The sequence below is a fragment of the Lepidothrix coronata genome, unplaced genomic scaffold, assembly GCF_001604755.1.
Source record: "Lepidothrix coronata isolate B3197 unplaced genomic scaffold, Lepidothrix_coronata-1.0 Scaffold249, whole genome shotgun sequence".
NCBI classification, from domain to species: domain Eukaryota; kingdom Metazoa; phylum Chordata; class Aves; order Passeriformes; family Pipridae; genus Lepidothrix; species Lepidothrix coronata.
Window position 1 is genome coordinate 566572 of NW_016690429.1, and position 19474 is coordinate 586045.

At 46.8% G+C, this 19474-nt stretch overlaps 1 protein-coding gene across 3 annotated transcripts in view; it reads right to left on the minus strand.

Annotated features, from left to right (window-relative positions):
- Positions 1–19474, minus strand: part of FRMD4B (FERM domain containing 4B) — an 82028-nt gene that overhangs the window by 29148 nt on the left and 33406 nt on the right. For 2 of the 3 annotated variants that reach the window (XM_017835154.1, XM_017835155.1), the window contains exons 6-7: positions 12847–12903; positions 11846–11868 (exon numbers count right to left, since the gene is read on the minus strand). In XM_017835154.1, coding sequence (XP_017690643.1) covers positions 11846–11868; positions 12847–12903 — 80 coding nt within the window. The remainder of the gene's footprint in view (positions 1–11845; positions 11869–12846; positions 12904–19474) is intronic. The other variant, XM_017835156.1, reaches the window with a different exon arrangement.

Consider the following 19474-nt stretch of genomic DNA (forward strand, 5'->3'; position numbering starts at 1 on the left):
ACAGGTGACTCCCCAGTTGTCACCAATATGGACGGGTGGAGAGGTCCCAAATTCTGCTTTGCCAGCCCTTATAGGGCCAGGAGCCCCCCCATCACCAAGACTCTGCAGAAATGCCGCAAATCCTGGCAGCTGTGTTTCCTTTGCTATGTAATGCCACCTTTTGCACCATTCGTGGCCTCCAACAGTGCTACTTGCTTTCCTGTTTGTTTTTGAGCCTCTTGCCTCTCTGGATCTGGTTGAGTAGCAACTCCATCCTCGTCAGTGCCAAAAAACGGTCCCGGTTAAGCTTGAGTGACAAGCAGCAGCTCATCAATATGGAAACGTCTATCGCTGAATTTAAACTGAGGGCCAGCCAGCACACCCACCTCCTGACAAGGCTTGTGGGCTCTGAGCTGGGTAACACAGAGATCAAAGGGCTGTAACCATGTCTGTGCCATGACAGGGGGCACATCCCTCCAGCACTGACCCAGAGCCACAGGCCCTGCTGCAGTCTGCCAGCAGGCAGAGTCCACAGAGCTGCGACAACTTACAGGAGAGCTGGATCTACTCTGTCTTCTGCCAACCTACAAATCCACCCAACTTCTTCCAACAGTAGAGAATACACTTATTTTACGAGGCAAAGTTGGCTCCTGGGACTTGCCTTCCTGAAGGGACCCAACCTCACACCCTGAGGTTCAGACACACCATCCCATCCACATGCTCCAGGAGGAGTCCATCTAAATGGACTTATAAGGTCTGAAAGTCCCTGAGAAGCCACATGAGGATTTTTGCCCTGCATAATTGTAAAATCAAGCGTGAAACAACTCTAGAAAAAATGTAAAAGACCTGGGAGAAACAGGGCACAGCTCCTTGCAGGCTGGATGCCTTCAGACAGTGCGGGCTGGCACAGCAAGAGCCTGGATCTGCTGACTGCACGCCCAAGGATTAGTGTTTCGGATGATTCACGGCTTCAGGGATAATAAAAGCCTCAAATGGTCCCCCCTCCCCTTCCACAGAGTCCATTATCACTTCATCTGCACCAAGCACGTCTCCCCTTGACCTTCAGGATCACTTTCCCAAGCCCTTTGAGACCCAGCCGTTCCCCAGAGGGGACAACTCCAGATAGCAGGAGCGACGGTTTGAATTATTACCTGTTCCTGTTTGGTTTCACAACGACCACAAGACGATACAGCAATCTCAGGGCAGACAGCCCTGGCTCCAGATGTCCAACCATCCATGATATCTGCCAGCCAAACACACCAGTGCTGTATCTGGCATGTCCACGGTGGGTTCCCATCAGGAGGAGGACGCGGCTGTCGGGACGGGGAGGCCCCCTTGCATTTAATCTGACCTCTGCTACAGAGGGGGTTTTCTTGACTGGTGGTTCTTGGCATAATTTCAATACATAAACTTAAACAGCCCAGAGTCAACAGGACTGAACATTTTTCTGGCAAAAGGTTTGTTTATTCCCCAAGAGGGGAATATAGGAAACTCTCATCTCAAGTATTTTTCCACTATGGAGAAGAATTAAAGAAAATCGTCAGACAGATCCTTTCCTTCCTATTCCACCCTCCAAATGGGTGTTTTCTCTCTGGCAGATATGAAGCAGATGCAACCGCAAATAATGAAAATCTGAATCAGACCCTCCTCACGCTGAACCTCAGTTTTCATTCCCGGTACTGCCCATAATTAATTTTCTGTCCCAACATGATCAGACATTGGGCAGGACGATGTCCCCAGCAGCACATCCTGCTCATCAGTGCCAGGTCTATGGAGAGGGAAGGCACTTTGACTCTAAAATAAGCAATACTAATATTTAATCATGTAACATACTATCAATAAGACTTCCCACTTCCAACTCCTATCCCTAGCAGCAAACCTGGACCAATCCCACATGCTTCCTACAACCTGCTGACATTACAGTGAAATTTTAGGCATTTTGCTAAAACCCTACCAGAAATCCGTGAAGGAACCAAGCCAGGTTGTTGTGGCATGCTCTGCCTAAAGCATGTCACTGAAAATTAAAACAGACTTACATATTTACGGCCCCAGAAAGTGCATCTTGACAGCTTGTAATGGAGTGATACAACACTCCCTGCTAGGCAAAGATTTACAGAACTGTGCTCATTAGAACCATTTGTCAATGGGTGTCCAGGCATTTCCTTGTGCCCACTGTCAAAAACCAGCTCACGCCTGTTGCTAATGCAGGTAAGAGCTTAGATGGAGTAAGATGTGGTTAATGAGATTAACAAAACGTGAAGAGCAAGTGACACACCCAGCAGCAAAAGCAATATATTGGACTACAGCATAGAAGTTTATCAGCCCACAGATTCTTTGCAAATATTAACAACTCGATGAGGACAAGACTTTAGACAACTTTTAAGTGACTAAAGGGACAGCAGGTGTGTCTGCCTCTGCTGAACTGTGTTGATAACACTTCATAAAGTAGGAATTTATCACTGGGAAAAGTGCTTTGTATAGTGACTTTCCTCTATTCTTGATGCCTCTTGACCTCACATAAATACTTTCTCTTGTGTTGCTATGGGATCATTGGAATAAGTCACCCCTGGGTCCTTCTGAATGTCATTATTTTATATTAAGTCAATTCTTGAAATAAATTTTAGGCATACCACAGATAGAATTTAGAGTGGCCTTACTTTCAGAAAATATCAACCAGCCTCTCAACCTGAAAGTTATTTCATGGACACATAAATATCAACAAATACTTCTTAGAATTTCAGGTGAGATACAAGAAAATGTGGAGCTTCACAGCTAAAGTATGATACATTATTACCCTGCATTGCAAAGATGCTTCAAAACATTTCCATTAGGATTTCTCATCTTATTCCCTTCAAGATATTTAGAGCCAGAAAAATAAATACACTGAAACAGCACACAATTAGAGTAGATACTTGAAAGCTTGACAGTCAGGGGTTTCAGAGGGCTCGTCAGGTTACTCAGATGATGTCAGTAACGGTCCTATTTCCTGAAAATAACCACTGAATTCTGAATTGCAATTCTGCAACAGTACAAGAACATCCTGTGCTGCTGCTCACAACCCAGCCTGATCCTAAGGCGACTTTTTAAAGTGATCAGACTTAGGGAAGCATCACCAAAGTCTCCGAGGTGCTCCCATTCCTTACATTCACAGATGAGAACTGGCAACACAGATCACCCTGCTGCAGCTGGACTGCTTCAGCAACAGATGCCTCTTCCATAGGCTTTGGGTTTGTTTTAAAATAAACAGAAGGGCAGAGCGTGGCAACCTCGGGCTCTCATGGAGGTTGGTCTGCCTTTTGAGGTGCCACAAGAAACAGGTGTGAGGAGGAAGCAGCAAGGCAATGGAGGGGAAAAATATGAGTGGGGTTAAAAGTGCAAGAGAAAAAAAATGGGGGAAGGAAGAGAGAGCAGGGGAGGTACAGGGAGAGACGATGGATTTAGCAGCTTTTGAGTATGCCAGAGCAGCAGGATCTTGGCAGCAGAATTTTGAAATGTGCTCTCTGACAAATCCTCTTTTGTAATGAATGCCAGACACTTCCCATCATTTCCCAACCTTTCAGTTTATGGTCTGCTGGCACACTCAAGAAAGTTATTTTTCTATTGAAGGAAGACCAGGATGCGGAAAGGCCACGAACAAGGGGCTCCCCCTGGCACAGGACAGCCAGAGCCCGACCTTCCCCCACAGCCAGCAGGGAGCTTTACTGGGGGCAGGGCTGTGGGGTCTGCCACTTGAGCACCAGATAGCAGCCGCCTGCTCTGAGAGGTATTTGAAGGAGCATTCTAAGAGCCTTCCAAACCCCATACGTGAAAAGGAACGTGATAAGCAGTGCAGATGGCTTTTTCAACTCCAGCTTCTTGTACATGTATGCTGTAGCTGTGCTGTGGGTTCCCACCCTGTGCTGCTGCACAACAGCTTTTAGTTTCACAGCTCAAGAGGGACCTGCACCAAACACGAAGTGTGGTTGGGACTGGCCAACCGTTCCCCACACGTGGACCACAGACTTGGAGTCCCAGGCCTGACCTCCAGCTCCAACCCTGCTCCCTGAGACTAATTTCTCTGCTTCCTGAGCACAGTCTGACTGTTGAGAAGAGGAGCAACAGTGCCTACTGATCTCCTGGGGTTTGGTGACCCCACACGTCAGCTTGTGGAAGATGGACCAAGAGCACCAAGGAAAATGCAACATTTCTCATATCAGCTATATCCCCACACCTCTCTATCTGAGGACATGGTGACCAGACAAATGGGAATGTGAGCTGCTCCCCTGCAGATTAGGCACTGTTAGAATTTCCACTTTGAAGACAAGGAACGGGGGGCTGAGGAAGCAGCTCTCCATGGCTAGAGAAAATCTGCAGTCTGAAGCTGCCCTAAATCCTCAGGTCTTATTTTACAGCTCTTGATGTGAAATATGAATATTTTGAAGACAAACCTTTTTGCTCCTTGAACCTACCACCTACAGTGGGTGATGGCTCACATCCCATGTACATGTTTAAAGAGCTGCTTGGCCATACCCACAGCACACATTAGCAGTGCTTCCCCAACAGACCAGACAGAAGCAGAATGGCTCTGCTTTACCTGGGGATTTACTGCCGAGCAAAAGATGGGTATTCACAGTTGATATAACGCTTGAAGGATCCCAAACCCTTCCTCGCAACAACAGACTGTTATTTCTAACACCCACACTTTCTTCCTGTTCACACAAAAGTCAGCTTAGCCATATTAGTTGTGGGTTTTTAGCATGTCTGAGTACAGCAGCGAAGTTTAAAGCTTGTTATCACAGCCCAGCATGCTGATACAGAGATACATTGAACCACAAGAAAAATAAAGTATCCAAATAACGATAAAGACCTGACAAATCTGCAAAAGCAAAAAAGCTGAGGTTGAAAAGCTGTCATTCCATTTCCTCAAAACACAAAATACACCTCGCACGACAGATCCCAACACCCATGAGAAGGAAAAGCAAAAGATTTATTTTTGCTTTACTAAAGTGAGGATGCTGTTAGGAGTCAGACCAAAGCCCAAAGTCCTACTCACAGCTGATAGTGCAAGACTGGAGGAACTCCCTGTAGACCTGACAAAGTTTTTCAGATATTCAACAAAAAGAAAGGCAATATAACGCATAAACCAAGAACTGTGATTTTTACAGTAGGAAAAGGGAATATGTTTTAATGCTGAATCTGTACTTGAGGGAAGGGGAGAGCATCTTTTACCTACAGCTGTGGGTACCATGATGCTACTCCAAGCCTAACAGCTCTGACAACTTGTCCCCTGTGTGGGAGACAACTTTGGGGATGATGAATTTCCTGGCACCATGCTTGACTTGTCTCCCATCTGTTTTGTGTGTGCTCTGCACACACAAAACACCTCTTTAGGTGGCTGGGTTGTACTCACTATAGCACTGCTCTCTGAGTTAAAAGTAACTTGAAAAAAAAGAAAAACCAAAGAAAAGAAAAGAAAGTACTGTGGAGAGACAAAGTGGACAAAACACAACAACCCACTTGCTGGCCCTCAGGAACCTGTATGAACATCATGCATATGAAACAAAAAATTACTGTTCCTTACTGAACTGCCAAAATTATGTGTGAATATTAAGTTACACTGCCATATAGAAGCAGTAAATCCCATGAGATCGTATTATTAAATTACTGGAAACATCTTTTGTTTTCCTCTTCATCTAATCCTTTTTGCCCATTTCACCCACAGTGAATTCCACCTAATTAATCTGCTACATAATAAGCATTCTATACGAATTCCTTGAGAGCCCTTACAGCACTGCTTTAAAATAGGGAATTGTAAAAAACCCATTAAAATTACATCATTGCAGAGACTATACACACTAGTCTGCCATGAACTGGATGAATCTAAAGCAGCACCAGTGGAAAAAAGCCTCTTGCTGTTAAAAGTCTATACAAAAAACGGAGTCTTAAGTATTTTTTTTTTTTTTTGTAATTACACTTGGTTTACATGGTGAATTTCCACTTTTTATTGAAAAATAAAACACCAGGAGAAAACAATGTTTTCGTCTCAGAATTGCTGCCTCAGTGCTCTGGGAGATGGAGCTCTGCAGATCCCTGCCTGGCTCCCCTCTGCCTGTGGCCTTCCCTCAGCTCCCGTTCCTTGTGGCACACCAGGGGCATATAACCCCAAAACCAAACTGCAGGAAAGCAAGATTTGCATGCTTTTAGAGAAAAATCACTGCAATCTTTGACCAGCTTTCTTTGAAGAGGGTATAAAATTCAATTAAGCAGAGAGCTCTTTGGGAAAGTGGGTATTTGATACCTGTAAGCAGATAGGGGAATCATCATGATTGCATGAAATAGATATCAAACATGACTTTCCCTAAACTTGCTCATTTACTACCTTGGTTCATCAGACAATTCCAAATAAAGTGAAATAAATAATCAACCCCCTCAACAAACAGGCTTTAAGTTAGTAGATCTCGGTTATCTTGCCTCAAATTAACCGTTTATTGAAAAAGAGGGAGCTGAGGAAAGCACTCAGCTGGGTTTGACTGAGACAGAGTTAATGGTTCAGAGAGTGCCTCGCAAGGTATTTAAAGAAAAAATGTTCAGAGTCGAAGCTGAAAGGCAGAACACACAATGACTCACTTGGCAAACAAGGCTGAGGAGCACAAGGGGCACAACGGCAGCGCCAGTGCCCAGCACTGATTTACAGCCAGGCAGACACAGCCCATGGGGAGCTGGGGTCCTGCTGGGAAAAAGATTCCGAGGTTATCAGTGCATGGGCACTTAAAAAGTACACCTGGCATGGAAAACAAAATAAAAAATTGAACTACGGTGCTGCCTATGACAGGCACCAGATGGATGCCCTGAGAGTGAATCCTCTGGTGACCCACCATCTCTTTTGTACCACCCACTGATACAGGTGTAAGGAAATCTCTGGGGGATGAAAGAGGCACCCAGATTGGGCTCCCATCTTTGGCTGCTGCATGAGACCAACATGGATGTCCCCTTGTAACTCATCCCCAATCCCAGTGGCCCTGGAAAGGATCTTCCAGTGAACAGTTCACAACAGGGCTCCTTCCCCAACAGGAAGGAGCAGCCTAAAGGAGCAGGAGGATTTGTGCTGGGGACACAACAGCCACACCGTGCCCATTCCAGGGCTGTCCTCAGGCAAGCTCCAGCCTGGCTCCACAGCCTGAGCTCCTGTTAGTGGCTGCATCCGTGAGATGGGCTCCACTCCTGCCACACAGACCCACCTTGAGCCCTGAGACCTCTCCAGGATGCCAACCTGAGAGAGGAGAGTAGGAATGACCAGGAGATTTAGTCCAAACTTGTCTTCCTGCTCCAGCTCCAGTCCTGGACATGGCCACACCTGGAGTTTTGGTCACATGAACCTGGTGAGATTTCCAAAAACAGGCTGGACAAGCTGCCTCCAACAAATCTCAGGTGTGTCCTGTCCTGAAGGTACCTTAATCTTGGAGTTAGCAGTAGAGTGAGCAGGTGCTTTGCTATCGGACAATTATTAACTTCTTTCCAACAGCTATTTTCTAGCACTGCCCACATTATCATTTCCACATTCTTTTCTACCAAGAGATTTTCCAGTTTGTCTGGCAGAACAGCAAACTTCCCAAGAAAACACTACCCAAAAATCTAACAGTGAGCACTCACTCTTAGTTAGGAGAAAACTGTTAATATGGGCTTTCTGCACCTAGACCAAGAACTTCATTTTTCCTCAGCAGAATTTTTAAATTCAGGGGTTTCTGAACCAATTACTCCACAGCCTCAGTTGCAGGGCTATCTCTCACACCAACCTCTTCCTTTTACAAACTGCCTTTATCACCCACATAACGATAAACCCCGGTGCCTTGCACATGTCAGCTATCAGGAATTCATTATTTTGTCTGTGTTATGTTATACCAGTCGGGAGTTATCTTTGCAGCCCACAGGCCAGAACCAAAATCAAATGCGTCAGCTATTTAAAGAAAATAGAAGCCCTCCTCCAGCAACTTAATTAACTTTCAGGGAGCATGGCTGGGTTTCAGTCCTGGAAATGGTATTGGGGAAAACACAGTCCAGGATTATCAGGTCAGGCAATAAACTTTTTTTTTTTAAAGTTACTTTCCTTACATAGTCCCTGTAGTTAATCTGATTTTAATAAATGTTTTTCCAATGTTAAAAGGACAGCATTTAGGACTTCTCAGTTATAAACTTTTTCATCAAGCTACAAAGGAAAATAACGCTCTATACTATTGTACAGCATTTTTGAGAGTAGATGCTTAGTCTGTAAATTAAATACAAGGAAATCATTTACTTTCTAAGGAGGCAAGACTTTATATGTTGTAAATTTACACGATGAATAATTACCAGATTGCCAAGACATTAGGGTTTTTTTAAACTTAAATAAAATTCCTTTCATGAACAGAATACGGACTCTTTTCCCCCAAAATTGAGCCATGCCAGAAGCTGTAACTTGAATCACATTCTCTTTTTTAAACCCTTGCATAGAGTTTAAAAGCCAAGATTTTGCAAAACCAGGCTTGCAGATTTTTGTTTCATTTGTCAATGGGAGAGTGGAGGAGTGCAATTAACTCAGAGTTTCAAAACTCCAATCAATGACTAATACTTGCTCAGGGTTCTTATTGCAGGAGCTGGACAAAAAGTGCTGGGAACTCAGCTGAGAAGCAGTCAACTGGAAGCCATCAGCCATGAAAACCAAACACCAGCAAGCATTACATCCTTCCTCTTGAGAAAAGTGTGCCCAGCACTGCACAGGAAAGCAGAGGGGCAGGAATCTGGAGCATCCCAGCCTTGCTGGGAACAGCAGAGCTGCAGGACCCTGTGAGGAACCATCCTGCCCCTGGCAGCTCTGACACTGTCCCATGTAAGGGGGAGAGGAATGGCTCACTGAGCTCTTCATCACACACAGCAGGGAATTATCTTGGCTGGGATCATCAGCTGGGTAAACAGGAAAAGGAAACGGGCACATGGTGAGCTACACCAACCATGGTCCACTGCCACCTTTATTCCTCATTCCTCCTGCATCCAGAAGCCAGTCTGGACTGCCTCTGAGAATCCAGAGTTGCCCAAAGGAGGCACAAGTGCATGGACATGCTGTGGGTACAATTTTGAAGCGTGTATTAAAGTTTTATCAAGGTGTCTTAAAAAAAAGAGTCCTCTCAAAGTGGGACTGGGGTTGCTTGTCTTACATAAAGCCTCTCTCCAAATAATAATGCACAAACTAAATGGTTCTTTAAGGTCCCTTCCAACCCAATCCATTTTATGATTCTATGAAACCCTTGTCCTGTGACAGCCCAACTTGGGACCTTGGGGTCCTACTGCAAACTACCTGCAAGGGCCAAACCCCAAAGACCCTGATACTTCCATGCTATCAGTGGTACCAGACTGCAAAGCCCCTCAAGTGACCTTTCTGGTGTAGAAATTGAAAGTTTTTACTTTCTCCAAGCGCCCACGTGTCAGAGTTGCTCACTGAAAATAAACAGATTTCCAAGGAATGCGCTCACCCACTCAGCTCAGGGCAAGGGAGGGTGTTTCTTGGGAAGTTGCTGCTCCCTGCCATCAAGGTGTTATCTGAGAATCTGAGCAGTGGATTGGGAAAGGGATTCCTGCAGAACCACAGTAGTGTGAAGCATTTGGACCCTGGTACTGAGCTGCCAGTCAGTGGTAATGCCACATGGTGACCCCACCATGGGACATGTCCCCGTGGAAAAGCTCCCTGTGGGACATGTCAAAAATTAGCCAGGCACAGATCCCCAGCATTGCCTGGACTGCTCCAACCCTCACTTCCAGAAAGCTAATCTCTAGGACTTCAGGCAATTCCTGTATTTACCCACATTCATCCAGGACTAATCCAATACAAAAAAAATTAACCTGCGCGTTCTCACGTAAGCAAAAGTGGTGCAAGAGCCACATTCCAGAAGGTGATTCAAAGCAGAATGGACAAATGACAGCGAACAGAGAACACGCCAAACCCAAGGAACTGCAAAGGGAGGCAAATCACACTGCACAGGAGCACCACTGCAAGGACACAGTGCTTGAACTACAGCAAGTTGGGCAGTGGAAGCCAATCCTTCGGTATCGTCGTGAAGATATGCTGGTAATTAAGCTAGTGCTTTATCAGCACTGGCCCAAAGGACCACTTGTGATATGTGGCATGGAATTCCTTCGCTTCTGGCGTGCTCACTGGGCCTGGGACAGCTGGCCATGCTCATTTGCTACAGGGGCATAACATATGCTCCGATTAACAGAGGAAACAATTGCTACAGTTATTTTCATGCAACTCCTAGGGGAAGAGCTGTACTTGGAAATCACTCTTGTAGCCGAGTGTTCTTCCCTCCAATTTTCCTAAAATACTTCTGAAGGCAACCACAGGCAATCCACTCCTTGCAACGTGTCCAGGGAAGCACAGAAAACCACCTCAGATGCAGTTCTTGGGCACGTGAAGCCCCACGTACAAACCTATTTATGGCAAATGATAACGAGTCAGTGTTAAGTTTAAACCACGTCAGGGAGGTTTTCACCGCAAAGGTAGTTTTTAACCTTAATCCCTTTTCCTCATTATCAAGAGCACATGCCACCAGTTGCTACAGCTTAACAAATTACTTCTTGTTGAGTCAGTAGTGGTTTTCTGGTTATCTGCACATCTGTGCCTAAACTGAGCTAAGCTTAGGGTGTCTTCAGTGTCCCCTGTGAGATCAGGCAGGATAAGGGGTTTTTCTAGAGAAAAACGCAGCACACTGAAGGTATAAGCAATACAGTGTGGGTCTACAGCATGCACAGGAACAGAAATGGTCTGCACCGCCAGCCCACCCAACCGATCCGAGTCCCAAGGATGTCTTTTCCTCCCTGCAGGTGTGACAGCACGCCAACAAAAAGGAGGAGGAGGTTTGATGGACTTCACAGACTACACAAGGATCGTTTTTTTTTTTTTCACTGCGTCTGTGAAGACCCCTTCAGCAGAGAAGGGGTCTTGGGCAGCAGCACTGGCACTTAATTGACAGCTCCACACTGAGGGGAAAGCAGAGTATGTCACTCTGGCAGTCAGACGTGACTTGCTCCCTGCATTTGAGCAGACAGCTCTTTACTGAGCGTCTTCATGGCTCTCTGAAGCTGTTGTAGCTGAAGTGTGAAACACACCTCTCTTTCCATATGGAAACTCAGCAAGTAGTAAAATATTAACGTGACCAAAGCCAACCTTCTGATCTCTATTTGCTTAGTGAGCTGTTTCTAATGGAAGGTCGTTCCCCCAGGCTCCAACAGGTCCGACTGTGACCCCACTTCCCCCCCACAGCCCCTTATCACAATCAGTGCAGGGTAAGAAGCACCTCCACAGGGAAGCCCAGTCTGATGATGCAGCTTCAGACAGCTCAAGCCCAGCACGTGAGGCACAACACAACTGTTGGGTCAAGTGTGGGGAGGTGGAGCTCTGGGGCAGCTGCAGGAGAACACGGCTCATTGATCCCAGTGCGGGCAGCTGACGGGACCTTGTCCCTGCACGGGCAGGGCTGTGGGCAAGGTCACCCAGATGGACCCAAACCACAGTTCTGCAGAAGTACAGGTAAAAGTTTGCTTTCCAAAGTTTTGCAAAGCACAGGCTTTCTGGCAAGGAACTGTGGGAGCTTCCCCTTTCTTCCACTTCAGCACTCACATTTGGGAGGGGAGCAAAGTGTGATGGCCTGAAACACTGTTTTGACTCAGAGCTTGCTCACAAAAGGCATTACTCACCCTGCAGACTCAGATTTTATCCAGCCCAGCAGCACATTTCACTTTCTTCAGGCACTGCTCACAGCTGGACTTTACCCCCATTTGTGATTGTTTGCAATACAATGCCAACACAGAAAAACACATCCATCAAGCACACTAGTATTAGAAAGGAAAATGTTATTACCTGGAATAGTCCCCTTTAGCTTCCTACAATTGAAAAACAGTGACAGAATTAAAACATGATCTCTTCAAAAGCCCTCGATTTTCCCAGCATTGTTCACTTCCCCACTCCCACAGCTCTGCAGCCAGATCGTGACCCCCCGTCAGACTCCCTGCAAAACACGGAGCCTGCCTGCATGTGTTCAAGAGCTGAACTTGGCCCCTTTTAAGCTTCCAGCTGTAGATAATCCACCTACAGCATAAATAAAACTGCTTCCAAAACGGGGATGAATTTCACACTGCAAATCAAATGTCGCTTTTACTGCACAAAAAGCGAAATACAATTCTCTCCCCTGGCCGACCACATCCAGCCAAAGGTCGGCTGTACAGGCAGGTCAGCAGTTGGGAGGAATTGTGCTCACTCGAGATGAAAACAACCGTTCAGGCAGATCAAGCCGCTGCAGCTTTGCTGTGGCACTTCGTCAATGAGAATGCAACGGGGGAAAATACCCCCAATATTTTGAAGGCAGAATTTTATTCCACAGAAAGCAGCACATAATCAGAGTTTAAGTCTGAGTACAACGAAACTTGATTAACGAGAGGGAAAACTGACACTGTATATTTCAACATAACAGAGGTATCAAAACCATATGCTCTGAAAGGAAGATTCACAGGCATAATGTAGCAGATTTAGCTACAGCAATTACTCTTTTCTTCCCAGATCTCTGGAATGTATTTAAATTAGAATAAGTGATAAATTGAATGGAAACCTGCCCAAATAAACGAGTTCCCTTGCTGAGTTCTTCCTCTTTCAATGTAAAATTCCTCAGATAAATATTTCCCTCACTTGCCTACGAGAAAAAAAACAACTCCCAAGTATTCCAGCTTTCCCCCCACGGCCGCAGAGGCCATAAACAACCCTGCGGGGTCTCGTCCGTATGGAGAGGAGAGGGAAAACACAAGGCAGGAGGAATGCGCTGATCCAAAGGCAGCCCGAGGGAGCGGTCCAGGGGCAGAGACACTCACCTGCAGCACCAGGGCGGCCAACTTGAAGACGGTCTCGCTCTCCACTTCGATCTGCCCCTGTGCAGAGAGAGCAGAGCGTGAGCCGGGAGCGCCCGCACCGCCCCGGGGAGGGAGCAGGGGAGGAGGGGGCACCTCGGAGGCGGTGCCGGCTCTCGGTGCCAGACCGGCCCCGGCACGGCCGCTCCCCTCCCCGTGTCCCCTCCGCTGCCACCGCGCACGCCGCGACACAGCCCGTCCTCCCCAGCCCTGCCCTGCCCTGCCCTCGGCGCGTTTGCTTTACACATCTTGCCCTCATTGCATTTCGCCGGATGCTGCTCCGTGTTGCTGCATCCGACCTCAGCAGGGACCCGGTCCCGCACACCCGCACACTGCCCAGCCCTTGCCACGCAGCAACGAAGGTATTTTAAGGGCTCGAAGTATACACACCTGCCTCAGGGCAAGGTCTGCAGTTCACGAAATCACAGAATGGTTTTGGAAGGGACCTTAAAAGATCATCTTGTTCCAACCCCCCTGATACGGGCAGGGACACCTTCCACTAGACCAGGTTGCTCAAAGCCCCGCCCAAACTGGCCTCAGACACATCCAGGGATGGGACATGGCAAATAAATGGTTGGATGGCACCCAGAAGCACACATCAGCTTGACAGGTATCAGTATTTGATAAGATCTAAACCCCTCACTTGGTCTAGAAGAAAAGGCACTTCCCAGCTCAATGCTCTCCTAATTGTGGCAGTTGGGCTTGGGTGTAGCACAGCTATCCAGAGTGACAGCCATGTGCCAGCTAGGAGAACACCAAAAAACTGCATCCATTTCTTGGTAAAGAGTTTTATTGCTTATAGTTTTAGGACAATTAATTTTTTTGTTGTGATGGTGGTGCACAGCCCTCCGATGCTGACTAAGCATAACTAAGCTTCCTTTGCCCCACTCAGTCTGGATCTGACAGCCTTCAGTTCTTCCAAGTCCACTGGAGTTGTAAAGCAATGTTCCAGCATGGACCCTCATGCTGGAAATCTCCTGTGCCTTGACCTTGCTCCAACACCAGTCCTGCCCTGACAGCACCATGCAATCAATACCACCAGAAGTGCCAAAACATCAAAACTACACAAGGATCCTTTTTTTTTTAACTGCTTGCAAGCTTAAGTGCAAGCTTTCAAACTTAGTTTCTTACCAGCAAAAACCTGGGTGTTGGTTCTATTCTGAGACCAGCAATAACACTGGAAGGGTAAAGGAGATGCACTGACAGTTGGACTTGGGTTGTAAAAGCCACCCTTTACACACCTACATCCTGCAAATGGTGCGTGAAGAACAAAACTGACCCCACAAACACAGATTTTTCTTATTGACCTTCTGCAAGTGAAGATAGTGTCATGATGCCTGTCTCCTGCCACTGAGATCCCAACACATCCTTTGTCCCCAGGATCCATTTGCTGTATGAGGAGACAAAGCAGACTGAAAGCTGAAATAATGCCAAAACCAGGGTAGCAGGAAGATCTACAGAATTACATACAGATACATGAAATGACATCTCAAAATATATTAGGGCACATCTGGAGCTGAGCTAATTTACCACAGCTGCAGGTCTGGCCCACAGAGACTAAATTCAAGAGTGAACAAACAAATAATTCAATTTTCATGGAAAGGAAGTTTTTTTGCCAGCTTTGTCAATAAAACATTCCAGCAGCAGTGCTCCCCCAGGCTTCTCCGACAGGCAGACCAAGAGCAATTTCCCCTTCCCAACAGGTGTGGCAACAGCTATGCAGGAGTAGCCTGCAAAGCATTCCCAGACATATTGTATTAGAAGAGAAGGAGGGGCACATCACAAGTTAAGAGAAAAAGGAATAGTTTGAAGTTCATCCTTCCTTCAGATCTCTTTCATGTTGATGTTTAAGAAAAGAGGCAAGATCTCTTCACATAGGTGTAATTTTAAGGCACTTTGCTACTTCCAGGTCTGCATCAGGTTAGTCTTTGTCATGCACATCTGAGCTGGCTTTTTTAAAGCTTCTCCTCAAACAGCCTCTGAAGCCAACTATGGTGGGGGGAGGATTACAGGAGATCAGGTCATTCAGGCACCGTGTGCTCCTGCACCAGCAGGCAGGGAACTCAGACATGAGAAAATGCCATCACAGGGAACCTCAGCTCAGCAGGAAAGATGGGATCTGGCTCAGTAAAGCTGTCTGTGGAACCACAAAATCAGGGAAAACAGGACCAGAAGGGACCTTAAAAGCTGATCAAGACCATCTCCCTGCCCCAAGGCAGAATCAGCTACAGGTGGCTCATCACATTCTAAGCCTACAAGAAACTCAAGGAGATTTAACTCTCCAAAGCCCTCTCCGATTTGTTGCTGGCTCCCAGATAAACTTGGCGGCACTCGACGAGCTGCTGCAGCAGTGAGTCCCTGCTGACCCACAGCAATAGCTCCTGCTGGCCTTGCTGGGGTGTTTGGGACTTAATAACCAAGCACCTCCTTACTTTTCATCTTCAAAGCACCTCACAGCCATTATCTAATTAGCAATAGTAATTACGAGGCTGCTCTTTACTCGTTCCTAGATACCAGGGTTAAGAAACTCTGGTCACTTTACTGGCTGCTATGGCATTGCTAGAAGTGTTACAGTGATCCCACAAACCACTTCATGCAGGGTTTTAGGAGACCAAAGGGAGGCTGAAGGGGGATTGACTTTTCCAGGTGGTGAAGTTTCAGTCTTTGCTTTCAGAGTGAGGGATTTGTTGTGCCAAAGCAGTTTTGAAGGCATTTGCTCAGAAGCTGTAGAGGAGTGAACAGGTAAGTGGGTCCTCCCTAACGTGACCTCTTTCAAGGATGCTGCAGGTGTCTTGACCAAGCAAAGGGGACAAACAGGATGCCCCAGGTGCAGGGCTGCCACCATGTCTCTCCAGCTGTTGCAAACCTCAGAACAGGGTGGACCAGCTCTAATTGTTATCCTGTATCACCACATCATAATAGTGGCTGGAGACTGGGGCCACTCTTGAGTGAGGCTCAGTGCCAAAAAAAACCCCAAAGAGCAATAAGGAGAACACCTGCCCTTTGAAGGGGCTAAAAATCACAGAAGAAAGGATGCAGGGAGATGAAGGGATTGCCCTGAAGTCCCACAGTAGCTAAGTAGCAGAGCAAGGATTTGAAGCAAAGGATCCAAAGCCCAGCTCAGCCTTTATCTGACAGACTAATGCTTTACAAGTGACAGTCTCTTGGACAATTCCCTCTGAGCCTGGAATTATTTTTCATCATAACATAACGTTATTTGCCATCTGCCTCCCCAATTGGCCATTGCTTTAATGTAATCCAGCCCTGCCCTGGGCTCTCACAGAGTTTGGACAGCCCTTGGCTTGACACAAATCCATGCAGCTATACATGTCACTCTGCAGTGCAGGACCATGACTCTTCCCACTCAGGCAATATTTTGATTTTATAATCATCCTCCAGCCTGGAGGCTGGCAGATGGGGGTTTCTGTTTTAGTATCGCTTTATCAGCAAGGTCAGATTTCAAAAATAGATGAGGAAAACGGCTGTAAGAAGATTCATTTGCAATCCCTGCAATCACCAGGGTAATTCAAGCAGAGACTTCAGTGAGCAAGTGGGGGGGCCCTGAGAGCCTGGGCAGTGAGTGCTCCCATGGCTGTGTGTCAAGACTGAAGATGGAAGGTTTTCCTAGATTTATCCCAAGTGGGAACAAGGTCACTAGCATGAGGTTAAGTAGATGCATGTAATTCAGATAATGGAATCTGAGTCTTCTACATTTGAGATGTAAAGAAGTTTAAACAGACTAGCGGGTGCAGCTCCAGGGAGGGGATGAAACTGATATTTTTCAATTAGAGTTTGCACAGGGACCAATCATTTTAACCAGAGAGACAGATTCAGCCCCCTGTGTAGCTTCTCCAAAAAGCCACTGGCTTATCTAAACACTGCATTTGGTCCAGCAGATTCAGGTGGTGGCTTTTGTCATGCTGACAAACAGCAGAATAATAAAAGGTTGTAGCAGGTGTCCAAACTGGGTGGCAATTACTGTAGAGCAGGAGTAGGTCACTATCTCAGCAGCTGGTAAAGACCAACTCACCCTTCAGGGTCCACAGGCAGAATTTAGTCCCCAGTTCAGAGAGGAGCTCAAGTCTTTTGCTGCACAGACACAGACTTAGAATGTGATAAAAATCACAAGCTTGGTCATGAATAGAGCAGTGAACCCTCATTACACACAGCAACAACACTAGAATTTACTGCCATAGAGATACAAGTCTGAAATCCTGATGAAAACTCAGATCAAGAGTGATGATAGTCAGATGAGCATTAACTGTGCTAAGCAAATCTTTAGGCTTTAAACTCAGATTAAAGCAGATTTAAAAAAATAAGCAACACACAGGAACTGTCAACTTTAACTCTTTACAGCCAGAGCAAGAAGTGAAAGTGGATGTGGTTTATTCAGACCTCCACACATAACCTCCACAGGTTAAAAGAGTGACAACAAAAACATTTCACAGGAAGATTTGAGAACTGAGATACCAACACACCTGTTCCCTCAAACCAATCCCTTTAAAAATTTCTATTAACCAAAGACACCCCCAAATATGCACGTACTATGATTGAATAGCCTCGAGACAGCCACAATATTGAATACAATTACCTGTGATTACTGGGAGGTGATTTAAAAAAAAGCTGAAAGAAGGGTGCAATTAGAGGGAAAAGAAAGGACCCAAACGTCTGCAAGGAGGTGTTCAAATGGAGGGAGGCAATTAGCTGGGTGTGGACCCAGCACAAGTGAACAAAGCGATGCCAGTACCCCGTGCCCTTACCCAGCACGGTGGCGACCTCCCAGCAGGCATCCAGTATCCCTGTGTGTGCTGGCAGCCAGAGGATGGGAGGGCAGGTCCCAGCAGTACAGGAAGCTTAGCAGCTGTTCGGTGTTTAAGGTTTTTTTTGACAGGCTGGAGCGGGGAGTGGGTGTTGGCCACAACCTGTTACACGGCACAAGCCGAGCAGCTCAGGAGGAACTAGGTCAGGCAGATCCAACAACTCGCCCTGTCAGAGTGGCTGTGCTGGGTAATTACCATACAGAGACAAACACTGGCTGCACAGGGATAACCTCCAACCTTAAAGTGCCTGTCCTAATTACTGGCATTCACACCTACGTCTCAGTCCTGGTGGTGTCACCTGCTGTTCACAACCCATTCCCTCCTCCAAGCTTTGCTGAGCATCTTAACTGGGACTCATTTCCCAAGAGCAAAAACACCGGGCTGAGAAAAAGCACAGCAAAGAAAGCGTCTGGCTCCAAACCCATAGGGAAGTAAAGCAAAGCACTAAACCAGCAGGAGATGTGGAATATGAGCTGTTACAGGAGCAAATTGAAGCCTGAAGGGCACTTCAGATTTCCACTTGTGCTGCATTTCCCCTATGGACACTGCAGCCTGGGTGGCTCAGGAGGCTTCACAGCTGCTTCACAGCATTTAGATGGTCCATGATGTCTGAATTTCATCCATGGAATCCCACAGCCCTTCCTACCCAAAACAAATGAGTGCAGCCTGAGACCGAATGCAGCTCAGCTCATGTGCAGTGACTGACACAGCTCTTTCCTGGCAGGACCTGCTGCTTCCCAACTCAGAGGCTTGGGCCAACCCCCTTTCCCCCCAAAAAAATAGCTGTTAGTGCCTCATGGTGAGGAGCAGCTTCAGGTTTCTCAGTTACACCCTTTATTTTGCTGTCTCTGCCAGCCATCTCATCCATCTCCCTTTGCCTTTTGTGCCTCAGCCAACACTTAGGTGAAACTCCAGAGACAGCAGCAGCTACTTCGAGAGTTGTCTGCACAGTTCAGTGCAACAGGAACACATTTACTGCCACTTTTTTTCATTAATATAAGAGTAAAAGCAGAGAATGGGGAAAGACATAAAGACTTCCCTGTTTGCCAGCCAGGGGATATAGCAAGTGTCATTAGACTTAACATTTAATCACAGTCTTTTGCTTTCCTACTCCAACACACACCAAAACAGAACTGGCTGAGCTGTCACAGTATCTTTAGACTGTGGCCAAGAGATCAAAGGTGCAGAACTTTCCATGGCAATTAACCCAGTAGTTAGACCCAGGAGGAGGTGACTACATAAGAGACATGAGGTACAAAACCTTGGCTGCAAACCAACTGAATCTTCATATGCAATGGGCCAGCTGGGACACAACATACACCTCCCTCAACAAGAGCCTCACAGGTCCCTGGGACACCATCACCCTTTACAGCAGATGGCCTTGGACCAACCTCAGCCCCTCTCAGAGGAGTCCCTTCACTGTACCCACACCACAGCCAAGTCCCTCCCCGAGCCACCAGCACAGCCTCATGTGAGGTCTCTTGGGGTAATGAGTGGGGAGTTCCATGGAGATCTGCCAGTTCACATCAGCATGGGGTCCTGCCTCCTCCTCCTGTCACATTCTGTACACAGGCACAACCACGCTCCATCTTTCTCATCTGCTGACAAGCTGCTGGGGAGGTTGGGCCAAGGAGGTGGCTGCCATGCCAGCATCCATGGGAGATGACAGCCCTGAAGGAGCAGAAGCCAACTGGTCCTGCTGAACCTCATCCTGGGCTTTACATGTGCTGAACAGCAAATTCAGGCAATGGACAGCACCTATTTAATAGCCT